This window comes from Xiphophorus maculatus, chromosome 3 (genome assembly GCF_002775205.1).
Source record: "Xiphophorus maculatus strain JP 163 A chromosome 3, X_maculatus-5.0-male, whole genome shotgun sequence".
In the NCBI taxonomy this organism is placed as follows: domain Eukaryota; kingdom Metazoa; phylum Chordata; class Actinopteri; order Cyprinodontiformes; family Poeciliidae; genus Xiphophorus; species Xiphophorus maculatus.
The window spans coordinates 29,150,903-29,172,612 of NC_036445.1; the positions used below are offsets into that span (position 1 = coordinate 29,150,903).

General features: G+C 39.2%; 1 protein-coding gene across 2 annotated transcripts in view; it reads left to right on the forward strand.

Moving 5' to 3' along the window:
- Positions 1-21,710, forward strand: part of vps13b (vacuolar protein sorting 13 homolog B) — a 301,790-nt gene that overhangs the window by 161,389 nt on the left and 118,691 nt on the right. For both annotated transcript variants that reach the window (XM_023331569.1, XM_023331568.1), the window contains exon 32: positions 16,865-17,068. In XM_023331569.1, coding sequence (XP_023187337.1) covers positions 16,865-17,068 — 204 coding nt within the window. The remainder of the gene's footprint in view (positions 1-16,864; positions 17,069-21,710) is intronic.

A 21,710-nucleotide genomic window follows, 5' to 3' on the forward strand; every position in this document is an offset into this window, starting at 1 on the left:
AACTCTTGTACTGGAGGGTCAGCCAGAACAAACTTTGCTTTTTGTCATCCCAGCAAATGAAACACCTGGTGCTGGTAAACTCAGAGGACATATTTCACATCGCCTTGACACTCAGGATTAATGTAACATTGAATTGTTCTAGAAATGAGGAAGGCCACTGCTCTGAGTAAATCACACACCCCTTATTATTAAAGTTTGCTCTTAATTTACGTTTTGAGTGAGACAGGATAGCCAACAGATGAGACTAGGAGATTAGTTGGAGGGACAGTGTGTGGTGATGTGCACAGGACGTTTACGTTTAACCGCTGAAAATACTGCTGTGGCTTTTATGTAGATTTTACGTTTCTCTCTCTTAAAGTACATTTAGTTGTGAATGAAGAGCTGTAACAGGTCAGTAAGAATATAGGTTTGCGTAGAGTTGGTCATATTTATAAAAAATATATATACCGATATGTTCTGGTTTAGTTTCCAGGTTAAGTCCCAACTCCTAGGCTGAACTCCACAGCAGAAGAGGTTTAAGTAAATAGAAGACACAAACAAGTGAGTGATCTAGAGACTGAACCATATGAACAAAATCAGCAACCAAACTCATTGGTGCAAACAGTAACAAGAAAACGATTACAAAGATGTACTTTTTCTATCTCACCTCCCTCTTCAGATTAAATTAGATGGAACTTTATTTTCCCTTGGGAAGTTTCCTCGTGACAAATTCAGTAACAATTCTGAAGTTTTAAACATTGAAACAAAAAAAAGTTACATTTTAACTTGTTTTACACAACCACAACCCTTTTTTATCTGAATCTATGGATTAAGGCAATAGGCCTTCTTTTCTTGGTATGATGTATTGCCCATTGGTGTCAGTAAAATCGTATGGAGCATTAATGTAAGTGTCTTAATCACAGAGTGAGGCCACTTTAAAAGATTCTTGAAGTCATCATGTACCTTCTTTCTAAATGGCTGTTCTGTATCTTTATCTGTCTTTCTGTCTCTAATTCCATTTATCCATCATCAGTGAGCTTTTGACCACAGCTCTACATTTCAACTTGCTGGTTCTAGTAATGAACATGAGCCTGTATACAGCATCGTGTGTGCTGTGTTGTGGTGTCTACTGACTTCTGTGTACAGCCTGCGGTTCATTCCATAAATTTCTGTGGCCTGTGTGATGTTATTCTCAGGGCCTCTGCTTTGTGAGAAGATTGCACCACAACACTTGTACTCTGTGCCCAGCAGTTAGAGGTTTTGGGGAATTGGGATGAAGAGAACCTCAGCCTTCGTTCTGCTGTGCATTTTTATGGCTACGTTTTGTGTAGCACTCAGGTTTACTGTGTAGAAAAAGGGAGGAGTGAATAAAAGTGGTAATAAGAGTAACCATGGAGGAAAAAGTGGGTTATAAATTAGTTAGAATTTTAAGTCATTTAACTTATTTCAGACATGTACAAATGTAAACAGATTCTAGACCGGCAAAGAAAACAGTGGGTAAATATTAAAACAAATTGGTTATGGTAAAAATACTTTAAAATATACCCTAAAAGTCTTTGAGATAGCTTAGAAATCCAAAAAGGAGTAAAAGGATGTACCGGTCTGTTGCGAAAGTGAAATATCTACGTTTTGTTTTTTCTAGGACCATCTGCAAAGTAGTCAGTACACACATTTCCTTCTTATAAAAAAAAATGCGTCTTTCTATTTTAGGCCCCGCCCACAAGTTTTTTTTTTTTCTAAATTGTTGGATTCACAAACAACCGTGTCCACACGGGGCGTTCCCGGAAATGTCTTCATCTGCAAAGAGGGAACGACCCAAAACGCTATTTTTCTACCCCAGGCCTGTAAGTGGCGCTACACATAGAATACAGGTTATTGGTAAACAGAACAAGAAAACCAGAAAGGCAAACAGCAAAGCCCAAGAGAAGGTTTTTGTGTGGCGTAACGGAGAAGTGGAGCTTCTTTTCCAGGTCACATTGGATTATTAAACCAATAAGCTACAAGACGAACAAATTCATCGTCGTTGTTATGGATGACGAGTTTTGGTTTATACATCAGATTAGAGGTTGAGCTAATATGTTATTGCTTTCTCTGTCCACATGAATATGCAACTGCGAAATTTTCACCCTGAAACCCATCTAAAAAAATATGTTTAATTTCTTCTGAAATGTCATTTCCTTGTTGATCTGTTTTAGGATAAAACAGTAAAGTTTCATCCTAAAACAGTAGGATAGTGCCAGATGGGAACTGAATTAAAGTACATACAGACCTATGTAACTCATTGATTGTCCTCATTTCAAAACAGGAGCAGCACAATGCTAGCAATTTCCCTCTTTTCCTCATCATGTGGTTGTGTGTTGCTGTTGAAAGAGAAGTTGAATTCTCCAGGCCACACATGCAGACTTCTGCTTGGAGCTTTCAGGAAACTGCTCTTGTGTTTTGGCATGCTGCTGTCAGTCAGGTCGAGATCTGTGGTGACAGAGGCAAGAGGGATCAGCGCTCACATGTCCTTCACACATAAAAGAGCTCAATCCATGGGTTGACCACACGGCCCCGGGCTTGATCTTTGTTGGTCGTACTTGTGTATGATTGGAAACGGCTCATCCTTAGGCAGGATATCAGGATTCTAAGAATACACCCAACCTCTGAAGGTTTGTTTCCAGATGGCAGCTTGTGAAATACATATTCTACCAGTTTTACTGTTTGAAAATGTGTGTGGCTAAATTTGTGTGTGTGTGTGTGTGTGTCCAAACTCCTTTTTTGTGCATTGTGTATCAGTAGTTCATTTCCTTCCAGCTCATGACATGTTGATGTTCTGGCATCCTGCATGGTTGGTTTGAAGCTGAGATAATCTTTTTACACAGCAGAGGAGGTCTGCTGGGCTGTTAGGAGAATCCAGAAAAAGAGGTCACATATGCTGCACCTTGATCAGTGGATTTCATTTGCGAATTTACAAAGCAAACCAGTAGCAACTTGAGAAAATATGGAGAGAGTAAGAATCCTTAAAAGCTCTTATTGCAAGCATTATAGGAAGTGACACAAGATCTCCTATAATAAACAGTATTTCTCTTATGACAGCAAGATTTTGTTCAACATTATAGGTAAACCTAATAATTTTGTAAAATCAGTTCCATCTTAGCTTCCTCTGTTGTGAAATACAATAAATTTGCATTTCTCAAATTTGAATCAACACTGAGAGTGCTGTACTCCTGGCTTGTGTCACCATTACAGAAATGAAAGAAAAACATCTTCCCATCTTGGTTGTCTTTGTTGGTATGGACAGTGGTGTCTCGCCAAGAAAACAAACATCATCTATAAGACCAAAGACATGAATGTGTAGCTGCATAAACATACGGATGAGGGGAAGAAGGAGGTTGCTTGAAAAACAGAGGAATGTTGCGACATTTTCTAATGTCCATGTGTGAAACCACAAGCTCTTCTGTGGCTCGGGAAAGCGGGTGAGAAACCAGTGGCATAATTGCCTAATGCTTGTGTAACTACAGGCACATTACAAACCAAGGGGGCCCAACCAGACATAAAAGAACCAAGAGCCTGGCTTTCTTTTCTTTTCTTTTTATTATTTGCTCTGTGTTGTCTTGCATTCTTTTTCACCATGTACCTTAGCACGAAAAAAAACTTTTAAATATATAGAAGGAGGCCCGATGTGTTGGATTAATCTTTGCACCGCAGTGTATTTCCTTTGCTTTCTTTCTTGTTGAGGTCCCCAGAGTTTTTTTATTGATGGGATCAAGATTAGGAAAGTTTACAGCAGGGTGCTCAGTGTGTATGAGAGAATCTCATTCAAATCACTTCAGCTGCAGGTTTGAGGGAAATGCGAAGCCGCAGTGTAGACAACTCAACTGCGGTGGTCTCCTTTCTTCTCTCCATAACTTATCCCACGCACACAAACACATACACAAAGCAGCACTCCGGTCTGCACACCCAGCCTATCCATTTATCATTTCACAGCTCCAGTTATGCACATGTAGCTGAAAGAAAATATATTAACTCCACCAAAAATGCTTTCCTCCATATGCCTATTCCCATATAAAATGCCTAAAAGATGGCAGAACCTACATCAGTTCCTCAGTAATGATGTAAGGCCAGGGAATGTGTCCGCCTTAATATTTTTACATTCACTTCTAACAGCTCTAAAGCCATTTGAAAAGCTTCAAAGATTTTTTTTTCTTTCTTTTTTTTTTCTTGGCGGTAGGTTTCCATCCATTATATGCAGCCTGGTGGTAGAATGGTACAGCTAGTGTTTAAAAGCCACATTTGATTCTTTCTTTTTCAATGAGCAGATGGCTGAGTGAAGATTTATTGAGAGATCCAGATGATGGGCATATGTTCAGCAGTGAGCACAGGGGGGGGATGAAAGATTTACATATAATATTACATATAGAAATGAATATAGTGCCTGAATGCTGGCTGAACACAGCGAGTAGAAGTCAGCCACACACAGACCTGCCTTTACTTGTTTGTGAGTAGGACCCACTCATCATGAAGGAGCATTGCTGTGATGATGTGCTGAAAGGGGAGTGTTGGAAAGAACGGGAGCTTCTTAAAGAGACAGAGGTCATTTTCAAGCTATCGGGTTGCAAAGTTAAATGTCTTTTATGTTTGATATTTGATATAATTTTCATAACAACTGAAGATAGTTAACTTATTGTGCTATAAAATTGCACTACATGTGTGTAAAATACGTAATAAATCCCTGTTAAAAGAAAAAAAATCACAAAATCTGAGATCTATTTATTATTTTACTTTCACATTAACATGTTCTTCTACTAATAGAATATACATACTACTAGGCAACGGCTTGCGACCCAAAAATGTAGCGTTTTTGAGCCCAGTGTTGACAATTTTGAACTTCTCATTGAGTTTCTATACTTTCCTCTGGTTCTGTTCTTACTTTAAAATTGCTTCAATTCCCACTCAGCTCATCTCTCCACATCTCTGCAGGATGCTTTTGAACATTTCCTGCGTCTGCTGTCCACTTCTCCTCTCTCATTGTGGTCTTCTTGTTGCTACCTCTTGTCTGTCTGTCTGTCTGTCTCTGGTCAGCTTACACAATGCTGTAGAGCGTTTCCTGCCACCCGGGCTACAGAAAAGACAGAGCACACATCTCTGTTTGATGTGCCATCTCCTCTAATTCTTTGCACCTGGGCTGGATTCTGTACAGATTTTCTGCTGAACAGAAGCCCTGCTTGTTTCCCTTTTTCTTCATCATCCCTCACTCAGTTTCTCAGTGTCACACTGCAGTTTCTTAATGCACAACATGCTCTTCTGTCCAATTTGTTTTTCAGAGTTCAGCGGGGGGTATAATCCTTCCTCTGCGGTGGTACAGAGGATTGTCATGTCAGCGTCGTGACTTTCTGATCTTTTTTATTTTTTCCATCTAATAAAAACAAGTTCCAGCCCAGTTTTCAACTTGCCATGCAAACTCTTGAAGATTTGTTGTTTTTTTTTTTTTTTGGGGGGGGGGTTATGGTTTTGATTTTGAATCCTCCTCTGTGTAATTTCTTTAATAATTGGATGCCTTTTTTTCTCTAGCCCTTTTCTCCCCCATGAATGGTTTTCTGTATAGATGTCAGCCGTAGCGGTCACAAACTTTGGCATTATGATATTTGAGGACTGTATTTTCAGAGCAGAGTTGTGGTTTTCCAGGAGCCTGGCATACAGGAGCTATTTGCTCCCAATCGTCCAAAAGTAGTTAAACATATTAAACAAGACAAAGGCTTTTATAGGGTGAGTAAGGCAAAAGTAATTCAAGATGCCAAAGGCTAGCTGATGTCTAACTTTCAACAGCATCCACTCAGAGTTGTTTAATCAAAAACAAAAAGAAAGAAGAAAGAAAACCTTCTGCATATCCATAAATAATAAACCTTTTAAGTTCTCTCTTTGGTATGCTAAACCAAAATACTGCCTTCTTTGTCTTCTTTGGGGTTTGTGGCATATCACAATACCAACTGTTGACCAACTCTTTTCAACATGTTTGCAATGTTTAGGTTTAGGATATAAGAAGTGGGTTTTTCTGTTTTCTGTATTATGTTTTAAAAAGAAAGCTTCAGAACAAAGAACTTTAAAAGAGAGAGGTCGCCAAGAAATTCAACCGTTTTTGCTCCGAAAAATGTTTAAATTGAACATGTTGTTAGAAGTGTTTTATCAACATATTAGAAAATCTTGTATATTTTTGTGATCTGTGAGCATGTCAAGGTAAACATTTCAAACATTCAACCCGGTCAGTTGTTCATCATAGCTTTTTTCTTGGTTGTTATCCAACAAACCCAGTTGGGTTATGGAAATATTCTGGTTTACATTATCTGTTTGTCATCATCAATAATGGAAGCCAGGCAAATATTAGTCAAAGTCTGAACAAACTGGGAGTTTGAGAAGATAGAGAATGAATTCTATGTCAGATGAGTGTTATATAATTAATAACAGCAGTAGCCTTAGTGTTTTCACCTACAAGAGAGACAGATGACCAACAGATTTGTGACTCAACAAGATGGAGTGATGGAGTGGTTCAGGCTTTAGCCTCTAGCTTTATCAAGAAGGAACATTTTAACTCTATCCTTAGAAGTTGATGGGTTGGTTCTAGGAACCAGTACAGGTAGGGTAGAAAAACTTAATTAATAATGCTGCTGATTGAGCTCAGCAGATGTTAAAAAGTAAAACGTAGACTAAAACAACAAATTTTCTTATCTGAGAAATTGTAGACTCAAAAACAGCTGCAGTGACCTTAGTTAGCTGCTTCCTCTGCTAGAGGTATTGTGACAGCCATTGCATAAAGTGTGTCATCATATCAATTCTATCTGCCATCTTTGTTTTGATTTTGCCACTGCCTGCCTCCTACAGTATTCAAAGCTGTAACTCTTTCTCACTTCAGTGGTGTAAAAGTTGGATGGACTTCTTTAGTCAGGGAGGAGAATGTGGAAAGAAATTCTCACAGAGAAATGTCACCTTGTGTAAACCGTTCAGACTGTGAGCAGTTTAAAGAACATCAGATATACTATATCCAATTTAAGACCAAATATAAAGGTGAACTTTGGTAAGATTATATATAGTTCTAGGAGTGTCATTAAAAAAAGCAGATGAGGATCGCTTCATCCTTTTCTCTGTTGCCGTTAGGCAGCTGAACATCCATTCAGCATAATCAAGAGGTGTAGTTCCAAAGGTTGTTTTTATGTCAGAAAAGTTTATTAAAATTACAAACATGCTCCTAAAAACAACCAAAAGACCAATTTTGATTTATTTGTGTTCTATGTTTTCAAAATGTGTAGGTCTCCTGGTTCTAAAGTGAACTCAGCATTTTTTTGTATAATACAAAACACCTTTCCTAAATGTTATGGCAATGCTACCTATATGCCATGGACGAGCCATATCATAGCTTGTTTTGCCTGCTTTGACTGGTGATTCCTGCAAATCTACTGATTAGTTTTTTTTCTTTAATTTTATTTTTGTCTCTGGTCTTTCCACCTTTTCCAAATGAATAGCATCTCCAGTAGAACTGGATGGCACATGGGTTAGCTCTGCAATGTTAGTTCTTTAGTCAAGGAGGAGAATGTGGAAAGAAATTCTCACAGAGAAATGTCACCTTGTGTAAATACACTTGGCGGCCTGGATGAATTGGAGATCCGCCTCATAATTATAAACATTGGTTCTGTAGTCATTCACACAGGGGGAAGAATTAGCTGGTGCAGCAGCCATGTGTTCTCCAGATTATTGCAATTATTTTATGCAGTTTTTCCTCGCTGACATCAAAGTATTTGGACACTATCTCATGAGAAAGTGTGTGCAGTCCTGCAGGACTGGGCTGAACCGGGGAGAGAGGGGAGGTGGGGGGCTTTTGAGCTGCTCATAAAAGCCACCCTCTCTTTCTGCAGAGCTATTGACAGACGTTTTTAATTCCCATTATGCGGGAGCTTTCAGCAGCAAGCTGTCGTATTCTGTTTCATCGCGCCTTTACTTTGCTGCACTGGTGCTTGCCTTTGAACACAATGTTGTTTAAAGTTAAGAAGAAAGAAACAAGAAGGTCCTACTGTTGCAGCTATCTAATTACATGTTTGTTCAATCTGTCTGCTTAACCTGGAGCATGCGTTAACCTAATCAAATATGGCCATCAGTTCCCCGACTTTGTTTAGGAAACTTTTTGTTCTGCGTCCAAAACGGATCGGGCCTTGATATGCAATCTTGTTGCTTTAAATATTTGTCGGAATTCAATAATTGCTGTAAACAAAATGTAATCAACTTGAAAGGGCTCCCCCGAAAAAGCTTTCCTTTCAGAGATAAAGATGAGCATTCTTCAGATTGCTTTGTACCGTGTCTTTGTGTACACTGCTTTACAGCAGCGTGGCGATATTAAACGTCTTAATCAATATCAAGTGGAAGAGCGAGGAAAGAAAAAAAAAAAGGCACACAAGTAGCTGAAGCTGTGGGATCCATAAAATGCGCCTAATTTTACAGCTCTATAAAACACTCTCCTTCCAGGAGCAGGATTGAACAATTTATATGCAGGAGTAAATCACGAGGAGCTCTGCAAAGCCTGTAGCCATCTCAACTTTAGATGTCGGGGGGATGTTTTGGTTTATTTTTGCTCCTTTCCTAGTAATATATGATTGTAAATCTCCTTTCTGTTTGACCCAAATGTCAAAATGGAGAGATATTCATACATCACTGCTCATTTTACAGCATTTTTTTTATTATTCTTTCAGAAAACCTGCCAGTATTGCTGATACTGGTGTTTAAATTGCAACAACTTCAATTGGTTTTGACTTCATCTGCCAAATTGGTGCTGATTTAATGGCACTTTGTTCACCCAGTGTAATATAAATATTAATGTATGATCCTCCAAACTCCTCCCATCCTTCTACTACACTGTTATTTTTTTTCTGTCGTTTTCTACATTTGTGACACGTCACAAAAAAAATTAGGAACAAGTCCAACAGAGCAAAACGGAGAAGGAAGATTCCCCTCCCACTTTCTCAGTCACACCTGTTGATGGTCAGTGCTTGGGGGGTGAGGTTATTGCAAAAAAAAAAAAAATTAATTAACAACCTTTAAAACCTCCAGGCAGCTGGGGGAGTTGTGGCTAATCACATTTCTTAGATGATTGTTTAAGGATAAGATCTGTGAAATTAAACAGGTGGTAGGATTACAATGTAACATTTCTTGGTTCAGCTAGACATCCCCGTCACAGTTTTACATCAACAAAGCACCGCTAACACTTCCACCGACTTCATTCCGATTTCCAGAGCAGGAAAGAAAGTGAATCAAATGTGTTGCTGCTAACAGGAATTCCCCAATCATAAGGGGGTTTTAAGGGAAAATGGTAGCTCTGTCCACCCTTCATATAGACATCGATGACTCATCATCAACTTCAAATGCATATATAATGTTGGAGATCTGAGACGGGGTGGTGCGCACGGAGACCTGTCAGTGATTTTCAGCAGCAGCCAGAACTGAAGTTGTTCCTAAATGAGAATCCAAGGTGCCTTTGTTCAGTAGATCCATTGCAGATGTACCTACTGTATGGAGGAATCCAGTGAGTCAGAGCCTTTTAAAAAGCTAGTGAATTACAGTCTCTGTTACCCAGGAATGTTCCGTGCTTAGAGCTACATGCAGGCAGAAGCAGAGAGGAGCACAGTTAAAGCTAAGCAGGCCAGGCGAAGTGTGTCTCAGTGTGTGTGCGGGCATGGGGGGGCGTGTGTGTGTGTGTGTAAAGGAAAGCAGAACAGAAGCAGCGGGGATGAGGACAGCATCTGTGCAGTTCAATAAATGACCCTTGCAGTGCTGTTGGACAAACTGCAGATCCTCTCAGACTGAAAGGGAAGTTTTGAAGGTGCATCACCATTCTGACTGATCTGTAGCCAGGAATGTCAGATATATATTTATATAGAGAGAGACAGAGATTCAAAAATACTTTGTGGTTGAATGTGGTAACAAATACTCCCATCCTGAGATTGTTGTGACTCCACAATTGTGAAACTTAATCCCACAATGACTTTACAAATCCGGCAGAGGTTCCCAAACTTTTCATCCTGTGACCGCCAAAATAACAGATCCAGCAACTGGTGACCCCCTATTGGTAACCTGGCAACCCACAAAAAATACTTATAGCAATTTCCTATATTTATTTATTTACCAGGATGGCCTGGTCTGGCTGCCCAAAGCAACTCCCTATGGTTAACTTTTATTTACAAGGCACTACTTGGACTCCTGCCACCATATACTCTTTCTGCAGTTGCACTTTTTGCTCACATAATTTGCTGCTTTTTTCTGTCCCTTTTGCTCAGACTGAATTGGGCAAGAAGGCTTTTGCTTATCCTGCTCTGACGTCTTGGAATTTGCAACAACGAACTTAGATTAATTGAATTTATCTCATTTAGTGCTTTTAAATCCAAACCAAAGGTTCTTGAGGCCGATTCTGTGACATGTACCTGATTTTAATAGCTTGACGTTTTTGTTTAACTGTGTATTTTTCAGCATTGTTGTTGTTACCTTTTGGCAAGGACTCCCTTGAAAAGGAGTTTTTTTTTTATTTCAATGGGTTTGAATTCTGGTTAAAAAAATAGAGAAAAAGAAGAATGCTAAATAATAAAAATAAAAATAAAAAATAGAGTCAAATAATTACATGTATTTTTTTTATTAATTTTGTTTAGAAAAAATTCTAAAAAGTATTACTGTACATTAGGAGTGCATTGATCGATCGCAGTTTTCTGGCTGATTGATGACTACTGATCTTTAAAAAGCCTGACCTGTCGATTCCCATTTTAGCCAATACCATTTTTTTTTCTCTGAAATGTTGCTAAATATAGCAAGAAAGTTGCTGAGTTGGCAACAGGGGGTGACTAATGTTATTTTCAAACGTCTAGACGTGACCTGGTTGGGTGGGTCTGTCAACCAAACCTCTCTCACAGCAGAGCAAATAAAGACAGACATTTCCTGAGGTAGATAAGATCGGCTTCATGTGTAAATAGCAGCTGATCACCTAGAATTAAAGATATCAGGGCCGATTTATTGGTGCAGTCCTATTGTACATTATTTAATTAGATATTTAATGATACAATTATTTATTTTTTGATGTATATTGCATGCACCTCAAGGGTGACTTCACTGTAATTCTGAAAATCATTCCGAGTCCCCCGACTTTGCGTCTCATAACCCCCACTTTGGAAACCCCTGCTTCAGAGTATGGATACGATGGGAAAGGTGGACCCTCTCCCCTTTTCCCCAACATTTGGAGCATATTCTGTTTTCAGCCACCTTCTTTTGAGTTCATATATTTGACATTGTGATCAGGATCTCATGTGGTGCACTAGTTTGTTTCTTTCCATCTTAAACCCTGTTTAGAGCCGTACAACTTCACTGACATGTAAACTGAGGAGATAAATGACTCCTGTAATTAAGATATGTTGAAATCAAAGTGCGCACTCTGCGTTTCGCAGTACACCAGGTCAATGTAAACAGCAGCCTGTCTTCTGTAGTCATTTTCTTTTAACTCATCACTATCACATACTGGTGTCTTGAGGGTGGTATAAACTCAAGCTAATCCTCGCTTTGCTTGCTTTGTATATAGAAGTAATAGTTTACTCTTAAGATCTTGTGTAAATATGATATAATTGGTCAAGCATGAGTGTCTTTAAAGTGCAATCAGCCTAATGAATAACAGGCTTCTGTTAGGAACAGCAGTGGAGGGGAGTAAATGCTGCCAGGATAAAAATGAATGGATGTTTGAGTTTTTGTCATGGGAATTTGTCAGCACATGAAAAGCACTGGTTTCCGTTTATTGTTTGATTTATAAAGAAAAAAAAAATCAACAACAATGTACTTCTCCAAACACACCCAGAGTACCTTGGACTATCCTAGAATGAACTATTGTAGCTTTTTTTTTTGCTTTTGGAGCTCTGTTGAAAAGCTTGGGATCAAAAATAATTTCAGTAGCACTGCCGTGACAGTCCGTTATATTCTGCTGACTCCCCATATTCCACCAGATCATTTTCCTGCTTCGTTCTAAGAGCTGTTCAGTGTTGTAATTTAGAGCCTTAATTACTATAATTGGTAGATGCAAATTAACAGCAATTGAATTTGACTGGAGATATAAATCCACAACTCAGAATAAATCCCCAACTTAGAAGTTGTAGATTTTCTGGCAGTACGGAGTGAACCACTGTAGGTAAAGAGTGCTTAACTCACCAAGTAATTGCAAGATTCATGAATCATAATGCTCTTGAATTCCCCTTCAGCACACACACACACACACCCCTCCCCAGGGATCTCCACTTTAAGCCACTAGGAGTCAGAGCACACTGATTGAGAAGCCACTGTGGGGCTTTGACTTACCCACAACGGAAATGCGTGGAGGAGTGAGTTGGTGCTGAAGGTGTTGAGCTAATAACATTCAGAGCCAGAGAGTCTGTCTGTCTGTCTGTCTGTCTGTCTGCCTGTTTGTCTGTAGTGGAGATCCCGACCAAAGCACAGTTCACTCATGAAATATCTGACAAATACAAACCTGATTTAGTTTCTCAATGAAATACCCTAATTGTGTGTTCTACTAGGAAAACAGGTGGGGGCTCAACACAAACACACATACAAACATTCTGACTCTCTATTTTTACAAGGATTTTCCATTGATTTCCAATCATTTCCATAACTTAACCCTGACCATTACCAAAACATACCTAAACTCTATGCATATCTTAGTCCTAAACCTATCAGTCAATCAAGTTTTATTTGTATAGCACATTTCAGCAGCAAGGCATTTCAAAGTGCTTTACATCATTACAAACACAGAAACACAATGCAATATAGAATCAATAATCAAAACACGACATTAAGTCAAGTTCCATTAGTAAATTTGTAATTGATTACATTTCAAATACAATTCTAAACAGGTGGGTTTTTAACCTAGCCCATAAACAGCATCCCTTCTCATGGAGAACAGTGATTCCCCACAATGTTGTATGTGTTAGAATAATGGTCCTTACAACATAACAAATACAAGGCCACACACACAAACCTGTTTGTGGGCCTACCCATATTAGGACTTTGCATTGACTTCCATTCATTTTAGTAACTCCATGTATGCCTAACCCAGACATTTTCCCCAACCCTAAACATTACTAGTTTATTCAGAATCTTAACATTAACTAAAACCTAGTTCACATCGTACCTCTAAACCTAATCCCGGGTCCACTGTATTTGGGCTGGGCTTTTGTCCCCATAAGGCCCATCAGTCTTCAGACGGTTAGTAAATATGCTAAAAATTGTCCTAAATAGAATAGCTAAACAAATGCACACACACATCTTTGTACTTCTGTACAATCTGAAGACTTTGGATTGACTTCCATTCATTTCAGTTACTACATTAATGCCTAACCCTTACCACTACTAATCTATTCCTAACCCTAACCATATCCAAAAATTAATTCATACCCTACCTCTAAAACCAACTAGTAGAGCATAGTAGACCTCCAAAATAGTAAGGACTGGGAGAAGGTCCCCACTGTCCACAAATGACCTCCCTTTGTTGGTAAATATTGTGAATGTGGTCCTCTGTATATACCCCCCCCGCCCCCCACACACATACACACGCCCGCATGCACACACACAGACATTTAATCTGCAGACTAGGTAGGCAGTCATTTATTGTATGTGATTGTTGGGGAAATGGAGTGAAGAACAGACCTGGGTTGTGGGTTAAGTTTGCACATTTCAGAGTGACGAGATCCAGAAGCCAGAAGCACTTGGCATTGCCCTGCTGCTTCCTGCCTCACAGGCTTGGGGTCGAGGCATATGGATCGGGTAAAAAGTGGATGGAGGTTGGGAGACCATATAAAGCTACGGGCCATGCTACAGCCTGCTCCACAGACTCCTGTGCATGAGGCCTTTAGCACAACCCGCCACTCCCACACATCTAGCATTGGATCCTGAGCCTTAACCAGATCCCACTGTGGTTTGTTTTACAACCTTGAATGCAGTTAGCCTTCAGATGTTCTGCATAGTAATCAAGTTCTCCCAGTTTCCACTTTCTGTCCTTTTCAACAAACCTCTTTTCTTATTTAGCCATTTGGCTCCAGTTGTTATGAGTTTTTTATTTATGTATGTTCATTTAGTTAGATTTGTTTTATTACAACTGCTACTTCCTACCATCCAAAGTTCTGGTTGTCAGTTGAAAGTGGTTTTGAGTAGGAAAACTCATAGCGCCAGGACAGGCAGCTGGGCTATATGTTTTGTTGTTACAAGTCTATGCATTTGCATGAACTAATGTCTTTATTAACCCAAGTGCTGCAAGCTTGTTTATTTATTTGAATAAAAGTATTTCTTTGGAGTGATGAAGAAGTGGTCTTTCTAAAGCATTGCGAATGCACAGCATGGCCATGTCTTTACTAGAATCAGCTTGAATAGGCTGGATGGTTTCATTTGGGTCCATATTAAAGTTTGATGTGAGCCATCATATTTTAGCTCTAAGGCAGAATCAGCCCAGTGGCTTTCCAGTTATAAGTTGGGTTTAGATTGTGTCAGAAAATAAATAAATGTGTTTTTTTAGAATAATAGCCATGACGTACTGAGACAGAACTTTTCTTTGAAGCTTTTGATCAATTTTTAAATTTTTTTTTTATTTTTTACAAACGGCAGAATATTGTCATTAAAAAGTAATGTTTCTGTTTTTGTAATTAAAATAAGTTTGGCTGTTGAACAGAACAAGGACCACATTAATTTCCTTTTCCCTCCGACTCTGTGTCCCTATCCACCCTTTGGTTTCCTCCATTTACAAATGCATTATTTCCATTAATGTGGTGTTTCTTAGCAGATTTCAGATGCATATGAGATCCAGTAAAGTGTGTTCCCCACCTGCTTTACTATGTATGTTTATAAGTTTGAAAGTTTTTTTTTTTTTTTTTACCCTTTCTGATTCTTCTTGGCCAAGCAGTGTGGTCTTCACATGACCAATCAAATATGTCAAACCGCCAGTGTTTTCCCCCCACATGTACAACAAGAAAATCTGGCTTCAATTATTATTTCACCCCAAGGGGAACTTCCAAAATTCCTCCTCTCCTCATTTGTCAGAAATGAAGCTCTTTAGTTTCCTGCGATTTGCTGAAATATGTCTTTTGATATTAAATCACACCGTTTTCCACTGGCCGTATGACCAAGACAAATGTTTATCATATTTATTTATGTCATTGGAGATGACCCTGCTGCTCGGCAGTACGGAGACTTGGCTGCAGATTCCCATGTTAGGCTGATTGTGAGAAAGAGAGTCCCCCTAAATAAGCCACAGTTAAGAGATAATTTGGAAAGCACATGAGGTAACCGTGGTTTGTTTAAAGTGAAAAAGACAGTGTGGGGTTGCGCAGGGTGATGGAGGTACTGTTACAAAAACCCTAATGAATCTCGACTGACACATCCCACCCAAATCCTACCCGGCTCTTAGTTTGATTTCTATTATGCTTTGTTGATAAATGTGGTTCCAAATGTTGATTAGGGATCTGTTTCACTTGTTTGTATGTCAACAAATCCAACTAAGCCCTGTTATGCACCTCTAATCTCCCATTGCCAGTGTTTTTGTTGCTGGTGCTCATTGTCATAACATCATGCTCTGGTAGAGGCCTTCCCAATGTGGCAAGGAGAGCGAAATGCTATCTGAAAATTGCCATTGACATTGCCGAAACAAATAACCCTGCTCATGCTGCCGCTACATCTGTAGCCATTTTAAGCCTTCATTTATGCCATTTAAGCTCTCATTTGAATTCACCAGCACAAATAAACATTTCATAATGAACTGAAAGCTCTGATGTCATATGCAGATGTCGAATTCTGATTATTCCTTTTTGCCCCGTGAATTTTTGTCTGAATCTTGTCTCTCAAGGCAAAATAGATGACATCATTTTTTCTTGGCATGGACGGGTCAGTGCTCGCTCCCTCGACTGCAGCCGTTCCACTGCAGACACGGCGCTGCCCAGTGCCGATGCATCTCTACATCTCCTCTGCCGCGTTTGCAGTTTGTGTATACTGTAAAAGTTGTGTTTTTTGTAGACAGAAATAGAAAGGATAAGAGCAGCGTGTTCAGGGCTGCTGAGCAGGCTCTAAGCAGTGCATGATGCCAGTGATGATAAGGTGGCATAAAGCAGAGGTTTGGATAAATCTAATGATTTCACCTGAGGTATGTGGAGGTCATTTTTCTAAGTTTAGTCCAGTTTTTAGAAGCTTTGTTTTTTTAAGTCATCCATAGTGAGACTGGTAGAAGACTGGATTTGCAGAGCCTGTGAGGAGAACACATTTTGGGTTGGATTTGTTTTTACATTTTCTCATAATAAAACCACACACCTTAAAGGGGTTTTTATTGAGGTTTAATGTAATAGATCTGCACAGGTAGGCCTTATTATGAAGCGGAAGGAAAATGTTACATATTAAAATTTTGTACGAATTTATATATAAAAATTGTTCCCTTCATTTTTAGTTAAAGCTTGAGGTTGTTTTGTGGGGCCACCTGCCATCACAGCTGTAACCCCCAAATACTGACAGTTTTTTGCATAACAGCTTAAATGCTCTGAGCTATAATTCTGTTTAATTGGATGGGAAAAGTGACTAAGTATTCATTTTCAGATCTTGTCTCAGTTTGACTTGACTGGACCGTTGATTTGATTTGGGGATTGCATGACTAGTTGTGCCGTCAACATGATCTCTCGCCTTAGCTGTGAATTTCTAATCCGTTGAATGAGACTCTTGCTTACTATGCTTCACAGTACACTCATACCCAACATATAGAAGAAAGTTTTCATTTTTTCTTGTTGTCTTTTACTCTTCTATGCTAACACTGTATTTCCGAAACTCAACTTAGCATTAAAGTATATCGGCACCTTCCCTTTTGTTTTCCCTGCAGGCGTGCACTGAACCTGGGCATTCTGCGTGACCCAGGTTCAGAGGTGGAGGACCGACAGTATCAGATTGATCTCCAGTCTATCAACATCGGTACTGCTCTGTGGGAGCAGCTCAAGCCGGAGAAGGAGGGAGCTAAAGGAGGGGCGTCGGCAGAAAGTGAGAGGAGCTCTCAGAACCCAGCCCTGGAGTGGAACATGGCGAGCAGGTTTGCAGGAGCAGTTACAACTTATGCTACACAAGGCTACTTAATGATTTATGGATGTATCACTTACACTTGGTAACCTTTCTTCTCTTTCTGATAAAGAGAGAATCTAAATGTAGTATTTTAATAATCGTTAACTGGAGTATTCAGACTCTGAAACATGCCATTTGCTAAAACTCTTTTTCTGCAAGCATGTTCTACCCAAAACTCCTCAAGTGGCAGTTTTAGCTCCACCTAGTTCAAATTCTGCAAAAAAATAAAAATAAAAAATGTAAAGAAAATCCTATTACATTTAGCCCTTCACTGTATTTATGGAAAGTCAAGCAGAAAGAGCTGAACTTTTTACATGTTTATAGTTACATCTGTTTTTTAGCTGCAGATGCATTATTTACTACAAATGATCGATTGCACATTAAACTAATACCATGTCGTTGTAATTCAGGCAATAAAGTGTTTATTTTTTCATTCAAAAACAAAATACTGAATTATTCATGTATTTACACTATCTCATGGGTTTATAATATTGTATAAAATAAGCCTAAGTGGTTAAATGAAAACTAAGTGCAGTTTTATTTTCTACTTACTCAGAATAATCAATAGAATAATTGATTACTAAAATAATCGTTAGCAGCCCTACAAAAATGCCTATTCTTATAGTTTATGCATATGCAATATGTGACAAACATGTTTTATCTTTAAAAATCTATAAGATGTCAGCAACCTCTTCTGTGACTAAGTAAAGATCCCTGAATAAAGGAAAACTATGTTTTTTTTTTTAATTTAACAGAAATTATAAAATCTCATGCATACAGTCCGGGGTGGTACTAATTTTCCTAATGTTCCCGTTATAACTGTTTGCAGTGCGACAGTATGCTGATCAGTTTATCGTTCATTAAACTATTTCCATATTAAGCAGCCTTTACATTTTCACTCATAAATACAAACCGTGACTACTTTTTTGCTTTCATAGGATCAGGAGCTAAAACAAGCAGAAATGTTACAGCCCGTTTGGCCCCACTTCCTTTTTTCCACTCATGTATTGAGAGGGAACCGGCCCAAAACTCACAGATTTGCAGGCAAAAAAACGCAGATTTGTTCCCTGTCAACTAAAAATAACCCTTGTGGAAGAATGCATTGCAAGATCAACAGAGGCCTGATTGAGACCGGGCTCCCAGGTCATCAGGCCTTTAAGTGATGCATGCTGAGATTCACACACCATCCTCACCCGGACGGCCTCACTCTCGGGTGCAGGTTCAAACTAACCATCATACATACTCATTAGGGACACCAGTATTTTTTTTGTTTTAAGCACACAATCTCTCTTTCTCTCTCTCACACACACACCTACCCACCCCCCCATGCCCCCCCCCCCACACACACACGCACACGCCCGCAGAGTGATAGCCTTTGGAGTCCTGCCTGAAAAAAAGCAGACTGTTGGTGTTGCAGCTGATACTGATGTATGGGCCCTGAGCTCTCAGGGATGTAGTAAGAGTTTTATGTGGCAGCCAGTTGAGATTTATTTACTGGGGTCCTTTTTTTTTTTTTTTTTTAAACTCTTCTTCCAGAATGGGCTCGTGCTACTGTACATGTTCTCATAAATGCAAACGATGCCCACAAAGCACTTAAAAGTCAGTTCAAAGTAAGTAAGTATGTTTTTCAGTCAGGAAAATGTTCAAATTTTTTTAGTAATTGTTTTAGACTCACTTAAGTTTAAAATGTACAGCATGGGAACTGCAGAGAGATATTAATTTACTTGTGTGCTGAAGTATGTTTGGTCTAGATTCAATATTTAATACAGTTTATTTATATGAAACCAGTTCAGCCTCGCAGTGAATCGCTGGAGCTACCTGCTCCTTGCTGTTCTTGGACCCTGACTGCTGTGAGCTTTCTGTTTTGCATGTGTATTGTGATCAAGTATCAGATTTTGAATCCCAAATTGTTATGTATAATATTACATATAATGCAGTTGACTGCAATTCAACTGTTCTTCTTTTAAGTAAACTATACATAGTAAGAGATCTCTAGTTATTTGTTAGACTTTGGAAAGGTCTGCTCTGTGCCACTGCTGCATCTCCGCTCCCCTTCTTTCTTAATAATTGTGTCCTGATTTACGACAGCGAACTGAGATAAGTAGGACCGGACTTTAACATTTTCATTTTGAATAATTACTTTTAACACACGAAAAAATGTAACCTGATTAATGTCTTTTTTTTTTTTTTTAAGTACAAAAATTCCAAGCTAGGACTTTAGTATTGTGTCTCCACTACACCAAATAATTTGGATGCACAACAGCGATAGTGGTGGACGACAAAGCCTCATCTCTTGGCTCACTGAGGGTTCATTTTTACTTCAAAAACAATCTGATGGGACGCTGGAAAAGAGTGCTGGTGTGTTCAGGTTGTGCTAAAAGAAGTTAGCCTATTAGTGAAGCTATTCAAACCTAAATTAGCATTTGAGTGCAAAAGATGTAGCTTCAGCACAAATGTCCCCAAAGCTAACATCAGCATCCACAGTCCACATTTCTAAAGAGGTTCCATGAAATATCAGGACTTCCTGAAATGAAAACTGAATGTCTATTACATCACTTTCCACCAAAAACCAAAATAACAGATTAAAAACAATAAATCTTTGTTTTTGAGCTCAAATGTCTGTTTATTCAATGATTTAGCAGCAAATGGGGCTTTTTGAATTGAGAATGTTGCTAAGTTTGTCAATATGGTATTAGATTCAAATGAGATTAATTCATTACAGACCCTGCAATTTACTCGAATAAAAATGTTCATTGAGTCCCACCATTAAGAAATAAAATGACGTTCTCTTTCCCTTCTCCCTTCTCGTTGGCAGCCAACACAGTCAGAGGCTTTATTCAGCCTGCTGCTCTGCATGTCAGCCACCACCGATTCATAACCGAACATGTGATGGAGAATGCTCCAGCAGGTTGAGGAAAGGGGAGCAGAGGAGTCAAGTTCACAGCTTTACTTGTCCGCCACAATCACAGACAGAAACGCACCGCCTCGGTTTTAACAAGCTTTGACACACGCCGCCTCCAGAGTTCACACCTTTCCCTCCTTCCCTGCATCAGTATTCTCTGCCCTCTCTAGATTTCAACTCCTGGCATGTTCACTATGTTGCCTTCAGGGTTCCAGTTTCAGTAGTTGTGGATCCGTAGCGGCCCCTGTTAGCTTCCTGAGGTTTTGTGAGGAAATTCCAGTACCACGGATCGGCTGACAGGATCTGTCTTCGTCACAGTTTGCAGTTGCCCACTAGGAAACGACCCTCTGTCATAGTGCTTCGAGACACTTGGCCAGACCTCTCTTTATTTCCTTCTGCCATTTATGTTTCAGATTACTGATTGGACCGTGTACCATTGAATTTGAAAGGTTTTTTATGTGCGTGCAAGAATGTTTTGGAGGGCATTTGCACAAAACAATTTTGCCAACAGAGAGAGAGCGAGAGAGACGTTGTGTTCTCAAGTCCGTTTGAGTTGTCATAATACTGGTAAATTGAACCGTGTGCCTCTAAGCCTTGCTGCTGAATGATAGCACCTGTCCTCTGCAACGAGACTCTCATTGTTTCAATCCCCTGTCTGAGGAGAGATTAGCCATCACCAATTGGCCTCACAGATCATTTCACCTCTGAATTAGGCCCCTCTTAAATTCTGTACACAAAGAAATGTGTCAGAAAATAATCCCTTAAGGGCACTGGTAATGCACATTTGTATAGCAGAAGTGAATGTGATATTGGTTCCGGTTAAGTACTGTAGTCTGGGCCACCTAGACTCTGGGCCTCTTCTAATCCCGGCCAACTATAAATATTGGAAGCTGCACCGCTTGATTGTTTTAATAGCACCAGATGTGGCAATTAACACCACCTTATAAAGCTCTCTTGTATGTTTGTTTTACTGCTAACAAATGTTCCCACAAATATGACTTGATTGTGGGAATGAACGTTAGTGAAATGGAGAGAGTTGATATGAGACGTTCTCAGTTTGATCTTGTGCAAACAGTACGGGGTTTGTTCCCAACCGAGATCCGTCAAATAACACCCCAATCTTTCAACTTATTGAAGCTTTACCAATAAGATCTTTGACCAGGAATGTGGAAATCTGTTATGGAACAGTCGGAAACGAAGCTTGTTAAAAATAAAAATCCATGTTTTAAGTGTGTTTTTAAAATAGTTTTTTAAAAGCCTCAAAATGCTTGAAATATTGGTATGCCATGTTGCCCTTCAACCATGGATGGAACCATAAATCAGTTGTTAATGTTTTCTGTTTTATAATGTTTTTATTGCTCTAGAGGCCTTTATTTGCAGTATTTAGGACAGGAAATGGGCAGAGAGACAACGGGCTAGGAACGACGTGCAGTAAAGGTCCCAGGGTCAGATTGAATTCTGAAAAAGTAGCTGCTGTATATGACATACATCATGCTCCACCTCAATCGCAAACATTTTTTGCTTTTGTGTTTGTTGACTTCTCACACTTTGAAAAATGGCATTTCCTCAAACATTTTTAATAATTGCTAGGCATAACAAAGCAGTTAAAGAGGGACTTATTATATAAAATCAATTTTTTACACATTGTTTCACTTCCATTTGTGTCCCGACTGCTTCTAGAAACAGTCCGAGCTCTAACAAATACAAAAAA